General features: G+C 49.0%; 2 protein-coding genes across 8 annotated transcripts; both read right to left on the minus strand.

The window, feature by feature from the left end:
• Positions 1-1,385: 1,385 nt before the first annotated feature.
• Vars2 (valyl-tRNA synthetase 2, mitochondrial) lies at positions 1,386-14,123 on the minus strand. Of its 4 annotated transcripts, none has more exons than XM_013365572.3 (30): positions 14,009-14,123; positions 13,298-13,530; positions 13,098-13,179; positions 12,884-12,984; positions 12,544-12,665; positions 12,369-12,435; positions 12,175-12,272; positions 11,241-11,322; positions 10,949-11,068; positions 10,436-10,547; positions 9,419-9,507; positions 8,544-8,634; positions 8,198-8,325; positions 7,977-8,080; positions 7,471-7,552; positions 7,077-7,153; positions 6,916-6,991; positions 6,542-6,647; positions 6,273-6,343; positions 6,044-6,169; positions 5,757-5,861; positions 5,540-5,608; positions 5,357-5,435; positions 5,107-5,234; positions 4,824-4,976; positions 3,655-3,861; positions 2,651-2,762; positions 2,318-2,493; positions 2,060-2,188; positions 1,386-1,967 (listed from the first exon to the last, which is right to left on the minus strand). In XM_013365572.3, the coding sequence occupies exons 2-30, from the start codon at positions 13,496-13,498 to the stop codon at positions 1,866-1,868; spliced, it is 3,195 nt and encodes a 1,064-aa protein (XP_013221026.2). In that variant the 5' UTR covers positions 13,499-13,530; positions 14,009-14,123; the 3' UTR covers positions 1,386-1,865. The 4 variants fall into 4 exon arrangements, with proteins under 4 accessions (XP_013221026.2, XP_005341108.2, XP_077876454.1 ...); XM_005341051.5 differs by having other exon boundaries at positions 13,298-13,525; positions 14,009-14,112; XM_078020328.1 differs by having other exon boundaries at positions 14,068-14,084.
• A 114-nt stretch (positions 14,124-14,237) lies between these two features.
• On the minus strand, positions 14,238-20,400 carry Gtf2h4 (general transcription factor IIH subunit 4). 4 transcript variants are annotated; one of them, XM_005341050.5, is made up of 14 exons: positions 20,195-20,398; positions 19,458-19,600; positions 19,074-19,178; positions 18,204-18,335; positions 17,862-17,958; positions 17,680-17,768; positions 17,223-17,334; positions 16,998-17,066; positions 16,739-16,822; positions 16,404-16,536; positions 16,092-16,222; positions 15,402-15,449; positions 15,175-15,253; positions 14,238-14,557 (listed from the first exon to the last, which is right to left on the minus strand). In XM_005341050.5, exons 2-14 carry the CDS (start codon positions 19,595-19,597, stop codon positions 14,385-14,387), a joined length of 1,392 nt encoding a protein of 463 aa, XP_005341107.1. In that variant the 5' UTR covers positions 19,598-19,600; positions 20,195-20,398; the 3' UTR covers positions 14,238-14,384. The 4 variants fall into 4 exon arrangements, with proteins under 4 accessions (XP_005341107.1, XP_077876460.1, XP_077876461.1 ...); XM_078020334.1 differs by lacking the exon at positions 16,739-16,822 and having other exon boundaries at positions 20,195-20,400; XM_078020335.1 differs by lacking the exon at positions 19,458-19,600 and having other exon boundaries at positions 20,195-20,395.
• Between the last annotated feature and the right edge of the window lie 270 nt (positions 20,401-20,670).

The raw sequence follows: 20,670 nt of genomic DNA on the forward strand, positions 1-20,670 counted from the left end.
TCAATCATTTTGGACATTACAGCCTTGAAAGATCCTGAGCCTTCCCTATTCCTCACTGTCTCCCTCAGCTGCTGACTTCACCTCCCTGAGCCTCCCTGAGCTGGCTGTGCCCCACACACTGGCCTCCTTGCTATTCTGAGCACCCCAAGCATGTCCACATAAGCTCTGGCTTTTCACATCATCTAGAACATTTTACCTGAGACATTTACTTGGCTAATTCCCACACCTGCCACAAGTCTTTGCTCAAACTTCACTTTCATAAGATCAACCCTGCTCCCCTATTTAATATTACAGAGTTGCCTCCTACACAACACATTCAAGTCCCCTTACCCTATTCTACCCTTTCTTCCCCTATTAGCATTATAACTTTCAAAAAATGCTGTATCATTTACTTATTGACCCATGTTACTTATTTCTGATAGGTACCAGCACATAGTAGGCATCAAGAAAAACTTGTCAAACCTGGGGAAAAGAAATAGGGGACTGCTCGCCCCTTCTTTCTCTCTTCCCTCCAGGGAGGGACACAGACATGGTGCTAGGAGCTGGAGCAGATCTTGGACACAGTTAGAAAGCATATCAGAATGGTAGGAAAATAGGATTAAAATGGACATGGACTCCCATTATTGCAAAACTCTCCTCTACTTATGCCCAGAAAGAGAAACATCCATCTTATCTAAATCCCCATTAGGAAGTTTGATTCCAGCATCCAGAAAGGACCTGCAAGTTATAAGGTTAAATAAATTGGGTTAAATCCCCATTGATACCTTGGATAAGTTACTTTCAGTCTGAGCACATTTCTTTATCTCCAGAATGAAGCTAACGCCCACTTCACGAGGTGCTTGGTAGGATTAAATGGTATTATACCTGGAGAACCATGGAGGACCCAGCCCATGATCAACTTGCCACAAATAGCAACTTAGAGCTGCTGAATAGAATGGAATTTGGGTGCAGAAGGGCTAGTACTTCTAATTCCGCTGATATGAGACAAGGGTGTTTGGGGTGGGTAGGGTGGCTAATTGTATATCTGCACATAACTCAGTCAGGGTTTGAGCACTGTGACTGTGGTGCTCAGGTCTCAGTTGCACAAAAGGTAGAAGGCACATAACTCCCAATGCACTCTACAGCCCTGCAGGCTGAAGGAAGTCCCTGCAGCAGCCAGGACATTGCCAGGGGTTGGGCCATGGTCATTGAGCCTGTGCCCTGCCCCACCACTGGAAAGCTTCCCTCAGCAAGACAGATGCCACCCAGCACCCATACTCCCATGCAGTCAAAAGACCCAAACTAACAGGTAGCCTTCGTCTCCAGTCCAGGCTGTCAGGGAATAATGGACAGGCAAGAAAGTCACCATTAAGGGAAAGAGGAAAAAAGGACCACAGGCAAATGTGTTTGGGATTTTATTTTATTTATTTGTTTGTTTGTTTGTTTGTTTCAGTACTAGGGACTGAACCCAGGGGCACTCCATCACTGAGCTACATCTATAGCTCCTATTATTATTTTTTTTTATTTTGTGACAGGATCTTACTACGATGCCCAGGCTGGCCATGAACTTGCAATCCTCCTACCTCAGCCTCCCCAGTAACTGGGATTACAGGTATGTGCCACTGCTATCTGACTCTTGAGATTTTAAAAGTTTATCTGAATTCCTCATTCCCAAATGTCCTGGCTAACCCTGAGCAAGTGTAAGGCTCAGGGGGTAACCCGTGCATCTTGAGGATACCAGTCATGGTGACCAGGCCAGTCTGCTTCCTCATTTACAAAATGAGAAAGGTGGACCACTAGTCTGAGTTCCCATCAGACCCTAACCACTGACAGATCTGCTGTCCCCAAATACATGTCTAGGAAGAAGGACTGACAGGGCTGGTGAGTTAGAGCTCAGAGCTCCTGGGGCTAGGAGACTCATTCATCAGCTGCCGGAGGTGAGAGGCTGCCTGGTCCAGTTTTGACAATTCCAGGCGGAGGGAGGAAAGCTGTAAGAGGAGAAGGTGAGGATACAGTTCATCCTCCCAGCCCAAGCTCCCTCCAGAACTCATGTTTCCAGGGTGGCCACCCCAAGCCTCACCCTTCGCTGCCTCTGGGTCTCTGCCTCCCCTTCCGATGGGGTCCGGGCCATGAGGCCATCAAACTGCTTTTGCAACTTGTGCCTTCGGGCAGCTAGCAGAGGTAACTGGGTCTGGGGGTCCACCAGGCCCTGGGGAAGAACAGGGGAAAAAGGCTGAGACATTTGCAGCTTGCCCAGGCCTCCACCTTCTCCACCTCTTCCTCAGTTGTTCCCTTCCACCCAGCATTCTTCTCAATCCCTCCAGGCCCCTCTGGTCACCTGAAGCTCCATGTAGACCTGGATGGTGTCACTGAGTGGGGCCTGGGCCCAGCCAGAGGGAGCTGCTGCATCTGGTGGTAGGAGACCAACAGCCCCACAATGGCCCAGGGTGCCCAGGGGCTCCAGGAAGGCCTGGAAGAGACCCTGCTCCCCTGGCTCTGAGCTCTGCAGCAGCACTGGAGAAGAAGAGAATGACACGGCTCCAACATCAGCTGCTCCTGCCTCACTTTCCATCCTGTACATCCAGACCCTGGGGTCTGACCTCCAGGCTGTTCTCTTCCCCCATCAATCCCTTCTTCCTGCAGACACCCAGGTATTCAGGAGCCACCTCACCTCGAGGCCGGGCTTTGGTGAGCTGGTAGGTGGCTCGGAGAGCCCTCAGCACCTGCACAGCATCCTGCACCTTGGAGAAATGTCGCTCAATTTCGGGCTGGCGCCAATGTTCCTGGCAAGGGGGGAACCAGCATTGGCAAAGGGGCTCCCAGGAGACTCAGCATCAACATTCCTAGCTGTATCCTCACCCCATCCATGCCCACCCATCTCCTTAAGACAACCGATCTGTTCTCAACAGCACATAAAATGCTCCACTTCCAGGAATATGGTAGAAAGTGAGGAGCCATCTAAGGTTTGATGACTGTTTAGTTGCTCTGACTGAAGATAGCCAATAGCCAAACCTAAATTAAAATTTAAAACACTATTCAAAATTCAAAATAAATACCAAAATAAACAAATAAACTTTAAAATAATTTTTGGGTGAATCTGTAGTGCTTATCATTCTTAAGTTATGAAAGCTACTGAGATAGCCAGACGTGGTTGTGCACGCCTGTAATCCCAGTGGCTCAGGAAGTTGAGGCAGGAGGATCTCAAGTTTAAATCAGCCTCAGCAATAGCGAGGTGCTAAGCAACTCAGTGAGATCCTGTCCCAAAATAAAATACAAAACAGGGCTGGGGATGTGGCTCAGTGGTCGAGTGCCCCAGAGTTCAATCCCCATTACCCAAAAAAAAAGCTGCTAAAATTATGTTGATAATCTATTACTACCTCATCTAACCTTTATCACAACCAAGACATATACTATTACTATCACCAGTTAAAGATAAGGGAAACTGAAGCACAGTCACATAGTATTTGTCTACCAAAGGTCCTGCTCTTGACCATTATGTTAACACTGCTCCTCAAGACCCTAGAGTTTTACCAGCAATCTGGCAGGAACAATCCATCCTCCCAAACACTCACAGAAAGAACAAACCACACAGCAGTAACCCCACAGTGAACCCTATAAGGCTGCTCCCAACTTTGATCAGGAGTCCCATTCCAAGGTACCATGTCTGTGACTCACCAAACTGCAGGCACTGGGGTAAGGGGCCACAGAGACACTGGGGGGAGGGGGACTGCCAACCCTGGGAGGCAGCCTCTGCCAGAGCTCTTCAGCCAGGAAGGGCATCAGTGGGGCAAGGAGGCGGAGACCAACATCTGCGCAGGAGAACAGGACCTGAGGAGGCTCTGAGAGGCGGGGTATGTGTGATAGCACTGGCTTCACAGCTTCCTAGGGAGGAAGTCAAGAGATCAGAGGATAGGCCACGGACACATCCTTCCCCCACAGTTGCTAGCATACCCGTGGGGAGCTCTGGGAGCCAGCAGAAACAGTTTCTTGGAGAGAGGGACAAGCAGGAGCACCTAGCATGTCTGAGACCACTAGCTATCCCTAGACATATACTAGAGAACATGAAGAGGGGAAATCCAGGACAATAATTCTCACCAGTGGGCAAGAATAAGATTTTCAGGGAGATGTGTAGTTTGGGGAAGGGGGAGAATCAGTTTTTAGCTTATTCAACCTCATTGTATTTTTAAATTTTTCTTATTTACTCATTTATTTATGAGGTGCTGGGAATTGAGCTCTGAACCCTGTACAAGCTAGACAAGCACTCTACCACTGAGCCACATCATCAGTCTTAACCTTATTTTAATAATGTTAAGAAACAGTAAGTTACTACTTGGTCCACAGCCAGCAGCATCCCCTGGGACAAGAAATGAACATTTTCAAGATCCAGCCTAACCCACTGAAGGAGCACTGCTGGGTGTGGACAGGAATCTGTGATCAACAAGCCTTCTTGGTGAGGTGGGACACTGAGGCAGGATCCCTGGTCTACAACTCTCTCCTCCCAGGCCACTCAAAGCATCCAACCTGCCCATAGTCTAAACAAGGTAATCATGGGGGGAAAAAATTCCCCTTGCCTTCCAACACTGATTTGTGAAACTTTTTTCTAGAAGTCTCCCTTCCTCCTATCTTGCCACAACAAGTGCCTGGCTTGACAGTGGCTGTGCTACACAGGCCAGTTCCAAGGAAGATGTGAGCTAGGAACCCCCTGGACCTTCCTTTCCTATCTAAGGAAACAGTAAGAATTTGTTAACGCATTTTTGGCCACTGGCCCCAATTTCAGCAGAAACTAGCAGGAGTGCCACTCACTGGAGTACTACCATTGGCCAAGCCTTGAACTGGCCACTCACCAGGTAGACATCACAGAGGTCATGGAGCCAGAAGTGGTGCAGGGTGTGAGTGACGAGTGAGAGCTCCCTTGTGAGGAAACCCCGCTCACACTCCTGGGCAGCAAGAGCCAGGCGGCTGAGCACCCAGGTGTCCATGGGAGAGGAGGGAGAGATCTGTGGGCAGAGGGAGATCAGGAGCCAGATGGATCAACCTCCCACTCCCCTACTTCCTCTCCTTGGAGGTGCTCCTTCAGCCTTTGGATATGAGACCTTCCCCACTCCAAGCACCACTCCTGTATCTCACATGCTCTGCAGGCTGAGGTACAAAGTTCTCCCCTAGGGCATTGAGGATAAAGCGCAGGGCATTCCAGATCTTGTTGCAGAAATGGCGGCAGCTTAGGACCTCAGAGACAGACAGGTGCAGGTCGCCCCCTGGAGGGAAGAGAACAAAGGAGTTTTTATGTGGGCAGCAGTATGGGAAATCCTAGATCCTGCCTGCCTCTCTTGCACAGGTATTTGGCTACCTTACGCCCAGTCCACCACCCAGGGCTCACCCAGGGCTCCATGGGAGCACAGTGCAAATCTCAGGGCATCTGTCCCACACTCAGGGATCCCATGAGGAAAGTCCTTTTTCTGCAGAGGAAAAAGATGGTGACAGATGTTTACAGGGCTAGAAGTATGGGCTGCAGAGGAAACCCTTGAACTAGAGGTTCAGATGGGCAGGCAAGGCATCTCACCTGTGCTGCAGCTGCAATGGCCAGCTCTGCAGGATCCAAGTTCCCATCTCTCAGCTTCTCCTGTAGCACCTGGGGATGCATGAGGAAGCCACTGACCTAGGTCAAAAGCCTGCCCCTATTAAGACTCACACCTACTGTCCCTCACCCCTCTTGTCCCTTCCAGCTGGCCCCTCTCCTCAGATTCCCCCAACTCCCAAGCCAGGGCATTCATTCTCACCTGTAGCTCCACCCCACTGATGATGTCCCGTGGGTCCAGAACATTCCCCAGGGACTTGCTCATTTTCCTGCCCTGCCTGTCCCGAACCATGGAATGAAGAAGTACCTAGGGGGATAGAAGAGGTCAGCAGAGGAGCTCAGATCTTTCTGGCCTCTATACTTTATGGTTAGAGTAGGCGTGGATCAGAAAAAAGGGAACACAGAAAATGTATCAGGAGCTAGAAGGAAGGAGAGGTTTGGGGAAACCTGGGGATCTACAACAAGGGAAGGGCATTGAAAGACTGTTACCTTGCTGAAGGGGAGCTGCCCAGTGAGCTGGGTCCCCAGCATGACCATGCGGCCCACCCAGAACAGCAGGAGATCACTGCCGGTTTCCAAAAGCGACAGTGGGTAGAAACGAGCAAGGTCTGGGGTCTAGGAGGAAGAGATAAATAGTAAGAAGCCCAAGCCCTCGCCTGGGCTCTTCTCAACTCTGTGGGGGCCCAGCTGTCCACCTTCTTCATTATCTCCACCTCACCTCTTGGGGCCAGCCCAGGGCAGAAAAAGGGAAAAGAGCTGAAGAGAACCATGTGTCCAGGACATCAGGGTCTGGGAAACAGAACAGGGTTTGGGGACAATTGGAACCTCAGCATCTAGCACCTCAAACCACTGATGCCCACCCTTGCAGGCCAACACACCCCAGAGACCAAGGGGCTTACTTGTTACTTCATTTCCAGCTTGCTCAACCCCACCTCTCCAGCTGAAAGACCCAGCCATCCTGCCCTCCCCTCAGGCTCAAGCACTCACCCCTCTCCAGGGTCAGCTCTGCACCTGGTCTCCCTGTCAGTTCTGCTGCTACCTCTCTGGCCTCAGCCTCTGAACGTGCAACCACCCAACAGTCCTCCCTGTCATCCTGAAAAATCAGGGGGTGGGGGAGAGCGAGGACAAATAACAATAGACAGGCATAAAATGTCTCTTAGTCTTCATGTTCTCTCCAGTGTCTTAGAATGACTGGTCCCCTCTGGGTGGTGAGAGGAAGAAACTCCGGTTCAGGGAGCCTTTGCCACATGAGGCTACATGACCAAGACCATAAAACACATCAAGAGGCAGGTGCTGGGACTGGCAGTCCTCTGACTCCTGGCTATGATTCTTTCCTCCACACCCAGCTTCCTCCTACCAACCTTCACATGCTCCCCGATGACCAAGTAGGCTGGAATCTGATGACCCCACCACAGCTGCCGGGAAACACACCAGTCTCTGCCAAGAAGATAGGACATCAGTGATCTTTCAGCATATGAAGAGGATCTCCATCCATCTTCACAAGAGCTCCTCTGACCCTTACCCAATGTGAGCAAACCAATGCTGCCAGCTCTTCTGGTGGAAGGAGGGAGACAGCTCCAGGGCCCCTGACTCCACAGCCTAGAAGGGAAAAGGCCTTTAACCAATGCTCCCCTTCCTGTATGACCACACCTCCTGGGATGAGACAGGTTGCCTCTGAAGTGTTTTTAAAACTCAGAAAGGACCTCAAAAGCTTTCTAAGGAGATTCTGGGCTTGAGTGAGACTACAAGCCAGCCCTCCATGGGCCATCTTTTCTCTGTCCCACACATCACTCCCCTCAATTACCACAGCTCTAGATCTTTGGGGCAGGAAGTTCTCTGGCTTCTAGTTTCTTTGTCCCAATTATCAGAGAGCTCCCCATTCCCAGGGCCAGTTGTTCCTCTTATTGCAGCCTCACCTTGGCAGCTCGGTCCCCCATTTCCCGGCAGCGGACAAACCACTGGCTCTTCAGTAGGTATTCTACCACGTCCCCAGAACGGCTGAAAGGTAAACAGTGATCCCATCATTCTGCAAGCCCTGCACCTTCTCCCAGGGACTCTACTCCATGCCAGGCCCTCATTACTGAGGATACAGCAATGAATAAAACCAACAGAGTACCTGTTTTTTGTTTTTTTACTCCAGTACTGGTTGGGGGGGAGGGGTTCTACCACTGAGCTACATCCCCAGACCTTTCTATTTTTTATTTTGAGATAGGGTTTTACTAAGTTTCTAAGGCTGCCTTTCAATTTGCAATCATCCTGCCTTAGCCTCCTGAGTAGCTCAGATCATAGGAGTGTGCCACTACATCCAGCTCAGAACCTGTATTCTAACATAGGGTGCAGGGCCCATCCCACTGACACTCTTAATTTTCATCTACTCCCTTTTGGGCATGGCTCTTAGTAAAGGAGTTTAAAGCAGGACTACCTGCAGATTGGCAACACCATGGGGTGTTCCTGGAGACCCCGGAACAGGCCCCGCTCCCTCAATGCAGACATAATCTTTTCCCGGGCCACAAATCGGTGAAGACCCTGGGGAGAAAATGGAGACAGCAAACATTAAAGGCCTTAGAGAAACAAGAAAATGGGAAAGGAAGACAGGGCAGAGAATGCCCCCAGAGGATGGATTAACACCAAGATTGGTCCCACCTGCAGCCAGTCCCCAGAGAGAGAAGTCATGGTCCCATCCTCCGAAATGACACTCAGGGGACTCAAGCCATGTCGGGCCCCCATCTCAGCATCAGCAGGACTATGAGCAGGAGTCACCTTCACTGCCCCTGGGGGAGCACAACTGCAGTGAGCACTAATCCTGACCTTGGCCTTTGGTTTTCCAGATGCATCATCACCCACACCTCCCCATGCCTCCCATCTTCTGTCTACCTCCTGTTCCTTCCCCTCTACCCATTCAGATTTCACTCCTCTACTTTCTTCCTTCTCCTAGTTCACTCCCCTCTCCCCCAGGGCACCTCCCTCCCAACCCCTGGCCTCTGCTCACCTGTGCCCATATGTGGCTGAACAGCAGTGTCTGTGATGAGGGGAACAAGATGTCCTGTCAAGGGATGGCGAAGCTGTCGACCATGTAGATGCTGAAGGGAAGGGATAAAAATAGGCAATCAGGAACACGGATGGGCACATGTTACAGGAAGAACAGGTCTGGGCATGAGAAACTTGGGAACAAGAGGGTGGAAACCAGAAGGTAAAGAACTAGAGCAAGGTCAGCCAACTTTTCTTTCAGGAGCCAAATAGTAAATATTTTAGGCTTTGGAGCCAAGAGGAAAATTTAGTCTCTGAGTATCAGTTAAAAAATTTAGAAAAAGGGGAGAAAAAAATTAGTCTCTGAAAAATTACTCCATGCTGCCACTGTCAGTGTGGCAAAATTAAATGAAACTAAATACAATTAAATACAACAGAAGCCATAGATAATACATAAACAAATGAATGTTGTTCATACAAATATAGGCAGCAAGCTGGGCACAAGCTTGACCTGGGAGCCAAGACAGGAAGATCACAAGTTCAAGGTCTACCTTGACAATTTAATGAGACCATTACCAACTTAGTGAGAACCTGTCTCAAAATAAAAAATAAAAAGAACTGGGGGTGTAGCTCAATGGTGAAATGCCCCTGGGTTCAACCCCAGGCAAAAATAGGCAGTAGCTAGATTTGGGCCACTATAGTCAACACTAAAAGCTGAGAAAAAGCACAACATGAGAAGGGAACAGGGTCACAGCCACTGCTGAGCTGGGATGAAAGAAAAAGTCTTACAAACAGAAGTAGGAAGAGGAGAGTAGAAGCCAGCATCTTCAGAGAAAGGAGGGTTAACCATGGGGGCAGGAGGGCTATTGTACAGGCAGCACATTTTGTATTAATTACTGTGTATCTGGAGTCCTCAGGGTGAATGGCCACAGCCACATCTCCAGGCAATGTCTCTGGCCTTGTGGTTCCTACTATGACCTCTGCATCTGAAGACAAAAACATTCAAGCACTTACAGTTGGTCATTACCCTCACCCTTCACTTCCAATACAATTAAAGCCAGGAGAACTGGAATTGGCAAGGGAAGAAGCAGACAAGGTCAACAGGCCCCTCGAAATAACAGAGAATTAGAAGGCATGTCTACATGGGCCCAGGTTTCCTGTAAGCACATGACCAGAGGCCTGAGTGGTATTGGTACAAAGGAATCCTCAATAACTAGACAGGAGAAGTGGGAATAGCATTAATAAAAGCAATCAGAATCCTGCTGGGCACCCAGAGGACCCAAGGGTGTCTCAGATCCTAACTGCAAATGCTGTGCCTTCTCCATGGCTAGGGCCAGACCCCCTGTAAAACACTTCTTCAGATTATTCTGCTCATCTCTCTCCCCCTTTTCTGAACTACAACTGATTCTTTGTCTCTTTCCTGAGTAGCAGACTCCTGCAAAATTACACTAAGTTCCCAAAAGGCAAGGCCAAATATGCTTTTCTTTTCTCTTTTGTTTAATTTTTTTTGTAGCTATAGATGAACAGCATGCCTTTGTCTTATTTCATTTTTATGTGGTGCTAAGGATTGAACCCAGTGCCTTACATGCTAGGCAAGTACTCTGCCACTGAACTACAGCTCCAGCCCTCTTTTTTTTTTTTTATGCTTTTTAATTTTTTTTTAGTTGAAGAACACAATATCTTTATTTTATTTATTTATTTTGATGCAGTGCTGATATAACCCAGTACCTCAAATGTGCTAGGCAACTGCTCTACCACTGAGTTATACCTCCAACCCCCATATATGCTTTTCTTAATTCCCATAGTACCTAGGTAAGTGTCCACAATGGTGCATACTCTACTAGGGCACTACACAGCCCAACATGGGCTGGAGGAAACAGGAAAGTGGGCAACCCTTCAGAGGAGCACACTCACCAGCCTCTCCATCCACAGGGAAGGCAACAAAAACAAGGAGACCAAAAGACACAGGAGTGGGGCAGCCGGGCAGTCGGAGCTCCGTGCGACCTGGGAGGGACCGACTCTCCACCTGGAGAGGTCAAGGCAGCCTCTCTGTAAAGCTCACACCTAGAATTCCTCTCCCCATTGATATTTATGCCCCAACCTCCCTATAATCCATCTAAATCCCATTCAGAAGAGCCACCTCCCTTTATCCTCACCCAAATTTTGTTAGAGTAAATATTCACTGAGCACCTAAGCACAAATTCTCATCTAAACTTTACAACAGTCCCACAAGGCAGGCATTCCATCTCTCTGATTTATAGGTTAAGGAAGTAGAGACTGAAAGAGGCTAAATAGCATGCCAAAAGTCACATAGCTGGTTGTGGCAGATTTGAATCCAAGCAGTCTGGCTCCAGAGTCTGAGCTCTTAACTACTTGCCTACCCTGCCTCGGAGCTCTCACAAACAGACTTCTCTTCTTCTGCCTCACCTCAATATCCGAGATAGCTGATCTTAAAGCACATGACCAGTTGACAAGCTGATGGTTCCGGTACAACAATCCTGCATTGTAGAGTCGCACAAAAGCTTCGGTCACAGCCACTGAGGAGCCCTAGAATGACCTGAGTGTCCACATCTAGCAGCCCCTTCTCAGAATGTCTCCCTTCAAGGACCTGGTCACTTCTACTTCCCTTTCCCAATATATTTAATAAGCCCCCTCCCACACAGATCTCTAACCACACTCCCCTCTAACATCCACAGAGACCCCAGTGTAGGACACTCACAGCATCCATGGTAAAACACTCTCGATCCCAATCCAGGGAGGCACCCAGAGCACGCAGCTGCTCATAAATCTCTCCTCCTTTCCTGCACCCAGAGAAATACCTGTCAGCAGACATATCCCAAGCACCTTCTAGGTACCAGGCCCAGTGCTGCCTCCACCAACACCAAGTATTGGAGGAAAACAAAAGTGCGTATAACACAAATCATCTAGCCTCTAGAAGCTGATGGAAACAGACCCACAAACCAAGTGGAGGGCTTTCTAGGACATTAAAAGAAGCATAACAGAGGAGGGGAAGCCAATCTGTGGAAAATCCAAGAAAGCTGCACAGAGAAAACAGCAAGTGATAAAAGACCTAGAAGAATGAGAGAAATTTTAAGGGTCTGGAAGTTGGGAATGGGCAAGTAGGAGAGGTGATGAAATCTAAGCAAGAGAAAGTGAGAAAGTGAGATAAGTAGACAGAATATATATATATACACACACACATACACAAACATCTATACAAATATACACACAAACACATCTTTTTTTTTTTTCTTTTTGATACTGGGGATTGAATCCAGGGACACTTTACCACTGAATCACATCCCCTGCCCTTTTTATGAGAATGGGTCTCACTAAGTTGCTAAAGGGCTGCTAAATTGCTACAGCTGGCCTTAAACTTGCAATGCTCCTGCCTCATCCTCCTGAGTCACTGGGATTACAGGCATGCTCAGCTCAAACAAATACATTCTGATGTATATAAAATACATACATATACACATACAAAGCTAAGAGACTTCACCCAATACTAAGGGGTTTCAGAGTTCCCATCTCTGAAAAGTGAGAACTGTGTTGAGATGAACTGAGGTCTACAAGTTAGGAGAGACAGTAGTGGAAAACCAGAGCTCAATCTGCCAACACTGGGTGGCCCCTGCAACCCAGATCATCACACTCACGCCTCCTTCCACTGCCACACCACCCTAAGGAAGTCTTCTCGGCTCAGCTCGTGTCTCCTCACTCCCTGCTCCTTCCACAGTTGTTTCTCCACCACAGCCTGCAGTAGGTGTAAGGCAAATGCATAACAAAGCAAGTTGCTTTTGGAGAAGATACCACTTTTGCCTGAGAAAAGGAAAATGACAAAAAGACCTACTTGTGTAGCAATTCCTGCATGATCTGAGCCAGGAACCCACAGCACTTGATCTCCCCGCATCCGGTGCCTGAAACAGAAATACCCTCACTTGAGACCCTGAGTTCACATGGTTATTTTCATTCATTCCTGCACTTTTTATTTCCCCTCCAAGAACTGCAGTCCCCATTCCCCTCACCAGCGCACGAGGGCATCCTGTATGGCCACTGTGAGTGCATGGCCGATGTGCAGGGAACCAGTGACATTGGGAGGTGGGATACACATGGAAAAGGTCTCCCCTGTAGCCTGGGGCAGTTGTGCCTAGAAGAAAGTCAAAGAAGAGGACTGGATATTACCTGGGGCAATAGCACCCTCTGGTGCCTCCAATGCAGAAAGAACTTCTAGGAAATAACAAGAAAATGTGAGGCAAAAAAAAGAAAGCTATGAAATATGAGCTCAATTCAGAGGCTATTGTGCCCAACCTCAAAGGCCACTCTGTCCTGGGAACCATTTAGTAACCCTCTCTTCAAGACACTAACCTGGTATTCTGGTTTGAAGAAGCCCTCTCGCACCCACCATGGGTACCAGGCAGCCTCAACATATCGGGGGCTGTAAGCAGGAGGCAGAGGCCCAGAAACATCTGTGGAAGCAGAAGGGCAAAAGACTAACTATTGAACTTTCTTCCAGGCTGCATTTCAGCAGACCAAATGGGCAACAAAAATATGAGAGATGGCCTTCAGATCCCCTGGTTACCTTTCTTTTCACCAGGTTTTGTAGGGATTTCATACAATAGTATCTCTTTAGGACTCCAGGCTTTAGTGGATTCTGCAGATGACTGGTGGGATGGAACAGAAAGAGTTTGTAATTCCCAGTATACCTCAGCCATCTGGATCCCAGTCGTCTCCTCCAGGCCCCTTCCAAGTTTCAAACCCAAGGATAGACTGACTTCTAACCTTGCTCTTCCCTGCAAGTCCAGCCTCCAGAGCCGCCTGCTTCTCCCGCAGACGCTTCTGTTTGGCTTCACGGTTCCTCCGGGAAAGGGAAGATCCATAGGGCTCTGACTGTGTAGAAAGGGAATGGGGCCTAGGGAGGCCCCATGAGGGCCTCAGGCCCCACAGTGGTGGTCGAAAAGAGGCCAGAGGCAAATGAGGCATGAGGAGTGTTTGGGAAGAGGTCAAGACCTGTTCTGGATAGACAGAGAGCACATAAGGATTCGGGATGCTAGAGAGTCACACCCACCAGTCATTCCCTTATTTCCTGCCTCCTCCTAGCAGTGCTCTCTCATTCTATCTCCTTCCACACAACTCTGCCTCCTTAAGTGCCTGAGTAGTTGTATCGGGAGATACCGGACCCTGCAGTCATGGAGACTAGGGCGCTTCTGGAGCAGGGTCGGAGAGTCTCTGCCCCTCGACCTATGCATCTGCGACACGACGCTGACTGCTGACACAAGGAACGGAGAGGTTTCAATAGTTTGAGAGGTGATGAGCATCCGCGCGCCTAGGAGCGGATAAGAAGCCCCGCCACAGACACTAGGCTCACCGCCTGCCCTGGAGCCACCCATAAATCCCCAGCTCCCGCGGACCAGTCCTTCCGCTAGGCCCACATTGTGCGCCAGACCCCGTTGCCCCTCCCACGTCCTGGGAGACACCCCATTGCACGCTCACCCCCACGACCCCACCGCTATCCCAGGGCGCCCCGCGGTGACAGGCGCCGGCGTACGGACCCCGGAACGTGGCCGGCAAGCCCCGCGCACTAGGAGGCGGGGCCCCGCGAGGCGCATGCGCGGAAGCTGTCCTCCCGCCACCTGCAAGACTTATGGCAGCCGGAGCCAAGGAACCGGTACAGTGCGGCAGGGGAAGCCCGCGAGGAAGCGATGCGAGGCAGCCGCAGAGCTCATTTCCATAATTTTATTAAACAAGATAAGCCCTGGCGTGTAAATAAAAAAGCACCTGAGTTGTGAGGCCGCGCCCTCCGTCACACGGCCGTCTTGCCCGCCCAGCCCGGTCCCGCCCGCCCAGGTCCATGGTGGATTAAGCTCTTTCAGGAGCTGTGCTTCTGCCGCTTCCAGAAGCGCTTCACGTCACTGTGCCCGGCGGGGGTCACCACCATGAGTCGTTTAGCCGAGTTCTCGAACACAAGCACGCCCAGCTCCCGTGCGTGTGCCAGCAGCAGCTCAAAGTCCACTTGCGACAGGAACTGGTTATACAGGACACCTGGGGTCGGCAGGACAGGAGGACCGGGAAGAGGGGAAGAGAATGAGGCTGGAGACCCTTTATTTAGCCCCAGGAGTCTTAAGGCAACCTCTGTGCTTGCCCCACAGCTACTTTTAAAAACAATTGTCTATCCTTGTCTGCCCAGGGCCTAGTGTTCTCCAGCCATATTCAAAAAGTCAATATAAAACAATAAGAAAACCCGTGAAGGTCCATGAAACCCAGGAAAATGACTGAATTAAGCCCCCCCCCCCAACTTTCTCTCTCAGTCTAATCCACACTGCACTGATTTGGATCAATTTTTTTAAAAAATATTTATTTTTTAGTTTTAGATGGACACAATATCTTTATTTTATTTATTTATATGAGGTGCTGTGAATCGAACCAGGGCCTTGCACATGCCAGGCAAATGCTCTACCACTGAGCCACAACCCCAGCCCCTGGGTCAATTTTTTTTATTGCTACTAATTCGCCCCTGCCACATTCCATCCCCAAAAAAAGTGTCTTGCCAGACACTCCCTTTCTGTGCAGTGCACAAAAAATGAAATGCACAGAAACTCCTCTGCTCATCAAGACTGCCATTCTTTTGGCCAATGACTTAAACTCAAGAAGCCACTCACCCTCAGTGAACCGTAGTCTGTCCCTTTCTAGCTCCCACAGACGAATCTGGTCAGTGATGGTAGGGGGCAACACAGGGGTCTGCAGGAGCAAAGAGTAGGCTGTAGGGATTTAAAAAATACTGCCCCAAACAACCCCATCCCTCTAATCATCTCCAAGATTTGGACCCTTTTTCTTTTCCATCATCTGCCAGGTGCCAGCCCCCTGGCTTATTGGTACCTGTCCATACCTGTTTGAGCATCACTGGGTGAGCCCTTGTCCTTAGGAAATGGATTATCTAGGAAAACAGACAAAAATGAGATGAGGGCTCAAATGAGAGGGCAGAAAAGTCATCAGAGTTCTCACCTGTCTCGGAACACTCTTAACTCTATTTAACTCTACTCAACCCATTCCTGTTCAGCTGTTATCCCAAGTTGCTGCTCCCACTGATCATGTCTGCTATTCCTTCTCTGGCACATTTGCTCTTTCCATAGTCTTATTTATTCTTTCTTTAAAATAGCAGTAGCTACTATATTTTGAGCACTTACTGCTCAACAGACTCCAAGTTAAAAGCTTTACCTCTAGTCTTCCACTGAATCCTCCCAACAACCCTGTGAGCTGAGAAATATCATTTACCATCTGAGGAGACTGAGACTCAAAGGTAAGGCAACTATGATCAGTTTACACAGCTAGAAATAATAGTGCTGAAGCACAAATCCAGAGCTATACCTTCTCCCTCCATGTATTTCTCCCTCAAGGGTCTCCCTATTCCCACAACTAAGGCCCTGATTTCTCCTTACATTCCTTGTGCTCAAACACAGACAACTCATCACCACAACTGTGACAGACTTGAGGCTAGCCTTCCATGATGGGCCACTCTATACCCCAAGGCCCACACACAGCCCATCTTTACACCTCTGTTTCCCCCAAGTGGGGATACCTGCTGGGCTGTGATGCCACTGGCAATGGCCTGCTGCACACTCTCCCGGGTCACCTGTGCCACAACCATGTTGGGGAAGCGATAGAGCATCTCAGAGAAGAGGGCAATGAGGGCAATCTGCAGCTCCGACTCTGACCCAGGGATAGGAAGAGAAGATAAGAAAGCTACCCTCATATTCGGACTCCCTTGAGCCCTTCCCTCAAACATGAGGAGAAATATTAAAAAGCTCTATAAACCACCAGTAAATGTAAACATAAACTGCATCCCCTCCCACTCCCACCCTTAATCTGCTCTCCCTCTGTCCAGTCTCACCCGTGTAGGCATATAGTCGGTAGTTGGTTTCCACGACAATGAAGCCTGGCTGATGCACAGTGCCCCCAGCCCCAGAGACACCTGATGAGAGATTGATGGCCAGGCGTGTGGGATAGTAACGTCGAGATTTCCTCTGGGAAGGACAAAGGGAAAGACAAAGGTCACCTGTCAGTTGCCCTACATCTTCCTGCTTGGGACATCAGATCCCTCCCAGTGCACAGAGCCTCAACCTTCAACTTCCTCCCCAAGTGACCCAAGTACTCAGTCCTGGCAACTGTTTCCTGCTGGTGCCAAGACCCAACTTCCCTAGAAGCCATGTATCTGGATGTTCATACCTTCCTCTGGAAAACAAGTCCAAACTCTCGCAGATGTTGCAGGAAATTCAACAGAGAATCACTCATACCCTCCACAGAGTAATCCTGGGGAAAAGGTAACTCCTTTTCAAAACACATCCCTTCCTCCCTCCCTCAGTACCATAGACTCATTCCCACCTCCCCCTTCTCTGGTCGTTCTATGTTCCTTCTTATTTTCTCACTCTACTGCCCCAACCTGACTTCCCCTTCCCATCTCCTTGTCCTCTAGCCCCTTACTTACCTTGCCCAGAGTAGAGAAGCTGAGCTGAAAGAGGAAGGAGAGAATCTCCACTAGGTCCATACCCCGGCTCTGGGAAGAAAGGGACAGAAACAAATGAGAAATGGGAGGGGGAAAATGAAGGAGAAAGACAGGGAAGAAAGAATAGAGAACAGTCTATAGGTGGTTATCTCTCAGTGGGATGTAAGAAGATCAAAGCATGCTGGCAAGGAGCCCTGGCCTCCTCACCTGGGCTGTCTGCAGATACTGTAACATAAAGTACCAGAGTTGGGCAGGTGTGTCCAACAAGAGGAATTGGAAGCCAGCAGAGGTAATGCAGGGCGGCTCTCCAGGTTCAGTACTAGACACAGAAAAGGACAATGACAAAGATATGCATAGAAAGACTACCATCTCCACATGACCTCTTTTTTTTAAATATTTATTTTTTGGTTGGACACAATATCAATATCTTTATTTTATTTATTTATTTTTATGTGGTGCTGAGGATCGAACCCAGGGCCTTGGACATGCTAGGCAAGCGCTCTACTGCTAAGCCACAACCCCAACCTTCCATGTGTCCTCCTATGCTTCTTCTAGGTATCTCTGGATGTATTCAATCAATTCCCTCCAATCCTGACTCACCCTGGACACCTATTTTATCAGGGCCCCAAGAAGATGGCACAGCAGCTCCCTCAGGCTTCCTCACCTCTTCATGAGCCCAGCCTGGCTGAGGAGCTGAGCCAAATCCTGGCTGACAGCTGCACTGGGAGAGCCCACCATGAAGTGTAAGACCACCTAGAAATGGAAGACAACAGAGAGACCAAAGTATCCACAAACCACAGGAAGTAGAAACACAGTAGAAATACACTTAGATGCCCATGTCCTCACCTCCCATCGCTCCTCAGCGTACTTGTCAAGTGAGGGAACATCCCGGGCATGCTTGTCCGGTCCCAGTTGACTTGTGTCATCAGACCAGGCCTTCCCCCTATGGCCAGGATATGCCAAGAATAAGGAGGCCTATCTCTTTCCTGCTGCCCTTCAATCTTTCACACCTTTAACCCATGGGTCATACATCCTACATCCTACAGCCATATCTGGTCCAACTTATTCCTGAATGAGCTCCCAAAGGTCCCAGGACCCTAAGGTTCTGAGGCGGCTCCTCAGAAGTTCTCCTCCAGCATGTAATTAGCAGTTCCCGGCCTAGTTTAGGAAGAGACGGAAGTAACATACCCACCCAGAAGGGCAATGCGAAGATTCTGGCGAAAGATGGGGTTGAGAATAAAGCCCTGAAGGCCACCAGGGAGCAGCTGGGTGTGCCAGATGCGGAGGCCACTCAGCAGCCCTGTACTTTCTTCCTGAGCCCTGGAACAGAAGTAGAGAGGTGAGAAGGGTGTCTGAAGAGCAAAAAGAGAGCCATAAAGGCCTCCATTTCTGCCTTTTCTGAACTGGTGATCCTTGAAACAGTTCTACATAGTCAAATTGTGCCTTCTTTTTTTTTAATATATGTATTTTTAGTTGTGGAGGGACCTTTATTTTATTTATTTGTATGGGTGCTAAGAATCGAAACCAGTACCTCACGCATGCTAGGCAAGCACTCTTACCACTGAGCCACAACCCCAGCCCAAATTGTGCCTTCTTAAGATAAATGTCTTCACTGAAATGCCTAGCAATCTACAAGAGTCTCATTATTGACATCCCAATTCTCCAAGAGGGAAAATATAGCAGTTTCCAAAGTTTATTTAATGACAAGTTTTGCAATACACCCATTAATAAATTAATATTTCCTGGAGGGAGTGGGGGTGTAGCTCAGTGGCAGAGCACATGCTTAGTGTGCATCTCAAGGCCCTGGGTTCAATCCCCAATGCCCAAAAAATATATATATGCATATGTGTGTTTATGTGCATATGTGTATGTATGTGCACATACACATATATATGTATATGTATATGTGTGTGTGTGTGTGTGTATATGTGTGTGTGTGTGTGTGTGTGTGTGTGTGTGTGTGTATAAAACTTCTTGAAAGTGTTCCAAAGAACAGGAGTTTGGGAAATCTAGAGGTTGAGAAATTTGCGTTTAGCTGAGAATGCAATAGAGACTCACTTGCTGAATTCCTTCTTCACCCACAGGGCTACAGCAGCTTGTGGCAAAGGCTGCTCCAGAAAGAGCATCCGCATCACCCAGTTTTTAGCTAAAGATGGGAGCTCCCTGTAGAGGGTAGAAGTCAAATATTAGTATCAGAAGCTGTCCCATAACTGAATCTCTGCTTTCAACTGCCTCTCAAACATCTCATCTCATCCCCATATCTTTACCAGTCCTGTTGCCTACACAAGCTCCATCTGTTTTGGCCTTCCACATTTGGGAGTAATCTCCAATACCCCTCTACCATCACTAGGCCACTAAGCTGCTACCCATGATAATTATTCCAGTCTCAAATCCCTATTACATTTCCCCACCATGATCCCTGACACAAAGAAGTCTCCTCACCTAAAGACAGCCAGACATGTGGCAGGATGCCCATACAATCGGTCCAATACCCCAGGGCTCAAGCCCCCTAAGAATTCCTGTAGATTCCTGCATTGTAGGTGTACTCGATTCAGTCCACCCCTTGCAGGGGTGCTCTCCATCACCTGAGGGATGCAAATGTTAGACATACATCCAACATGATCCATGCCAGTGTCACCCCTAATCTTTCTGTTTCCAGATCCATCAGCCCATAACCCCATCTTTTCTGAGGTTTCCTCTCCCACATCACTTATCTCTTATTTCTCTCAAACTTCACCAACCTCCAACCTCCCTGCCTTTCCTGCTTCCTTATACCAGTTCTGCCCTAAACTCCAGTTTTCCCTCGGTTGTCCTTCTCTCAAAATTGTCGTGTGCTTGAAAAATCATTTGGTATTCGAATGACTTGTCTCATCTTTGCTAAGCAGAGACAAAGAGATTTGTGTGCACCCAGTACTATCCCCGCTTCTCTTCTACTCCTCCTACTCCTTCTACAAGCCCCAACTCTGTCAATCCTCCCCATATGGCAATAAACTGCCTCTTCCCTCCATGCTTCCCAAATCTAAATCCACCTCTATCCCCTTCCCTCCCCAAAGTCTACTTCACCCTCTCACTGAAAACCACACCGTCCAATCTCCTAATTTCTCGCCTCTCACTCAACTGTCTTCATAACCCTGGCCCTCTTGGGCCCCTTCACCACTCTGTCGATCCCCCTCACGCACCCCGGGTCTTGAACAGTTGCTTAATCAGAGCCAGTGTCTCTTATTAGCTTCCAGAGAAAGAGGAAAGGATGGTGAAAAAAGCGAGAAAAAGATGCGCGAGCGGAAAAACTTCAGACAGGAGCCCAGTGTGAAGTATTCAGAAGAGAAGCGAGAGCAGGGAAGGAATGGAATGGAAGAGTGGAAAGGATGAGAATAGGGGCTGCACTTGTCCGCCGCGAGGCATTCTGGGAATTAGAGTCCTATCCTTGCCCATGCTGGAGCAGGTCTGAGGAGTGTCTGACTACAACTTCCGAAAGGCACCGCGGGAAAATGGGGAGGAGAGTGGCTGTCTTTTAATTGACAGAACCAGGAACACCAGAAGCCTGGGTACTTCGTTCCGCGGCATTCTCGACCCAGGCTGCTAACGGCCGGTCTAACCGGCCGGAGCCGGAGGACCTGAGGGTAAAAGTAGCCTGAGGGCTTCCAGTGGGAGGCGC

This window comes from Ictidomys tridecemlineatus, chromosome 8 (assembly GCF_052094955.1).
Source record: "Ictidomys tridecemlineatus isolate mIctTri1 chromosome 8, mIctTri1.hap1, whole genome shotgun sequence".
Taxonomy (NCBI): domain Eukaryota; kingdom Metazoa; phylum Chordata; class Mammalia; order Rodentia; family Sciuridae; genus Ictidomys; species Ictidomys tridecemlineatus.

Coding starts and splice junctions, on each gene's coding strand:
- Vars2 (XM_078020327.1), bottom strand. CDS start 13,905: ATGGGTGGCTCCAGGGCAGGCG. Junction 6,648..6,915: donor TCATCGGGGAGCATGTGAAG/GTTGGTAGGAGG, acceptor CTGATTTTTCAG/GATGACAGGGAGGACTGTTG. Junction 5,235..5,356: donor GTGCTCCCATGGAGCCCTGG/GTGAGCCCTGGG, acceptor TCTTCCCTCCAG/GGGGCGACCTGCACCTGTCT.
- Gtf2h4 (XM_005341050.5), bottom strand. CDS start 19,597: ATGGAGAGCACCCCTGCAAGGGGTGGACTGAATCGAGTACACCTACAA. Junction 17,959..18,203: donor CGCATTGCCCTTCTGGGTGG/GTATGTTACTTC, acceptor TCCTGGCCATAG/GGGGAAGGCCTGGTCTGATG. Junction 16,823..16,997: donor GCTTCTCTACTCTGGGCAAG/GTAAGTAAGGGG, acceptor CCTTTTCCCCAG/GATTACTCTGTGGAGGGTAT.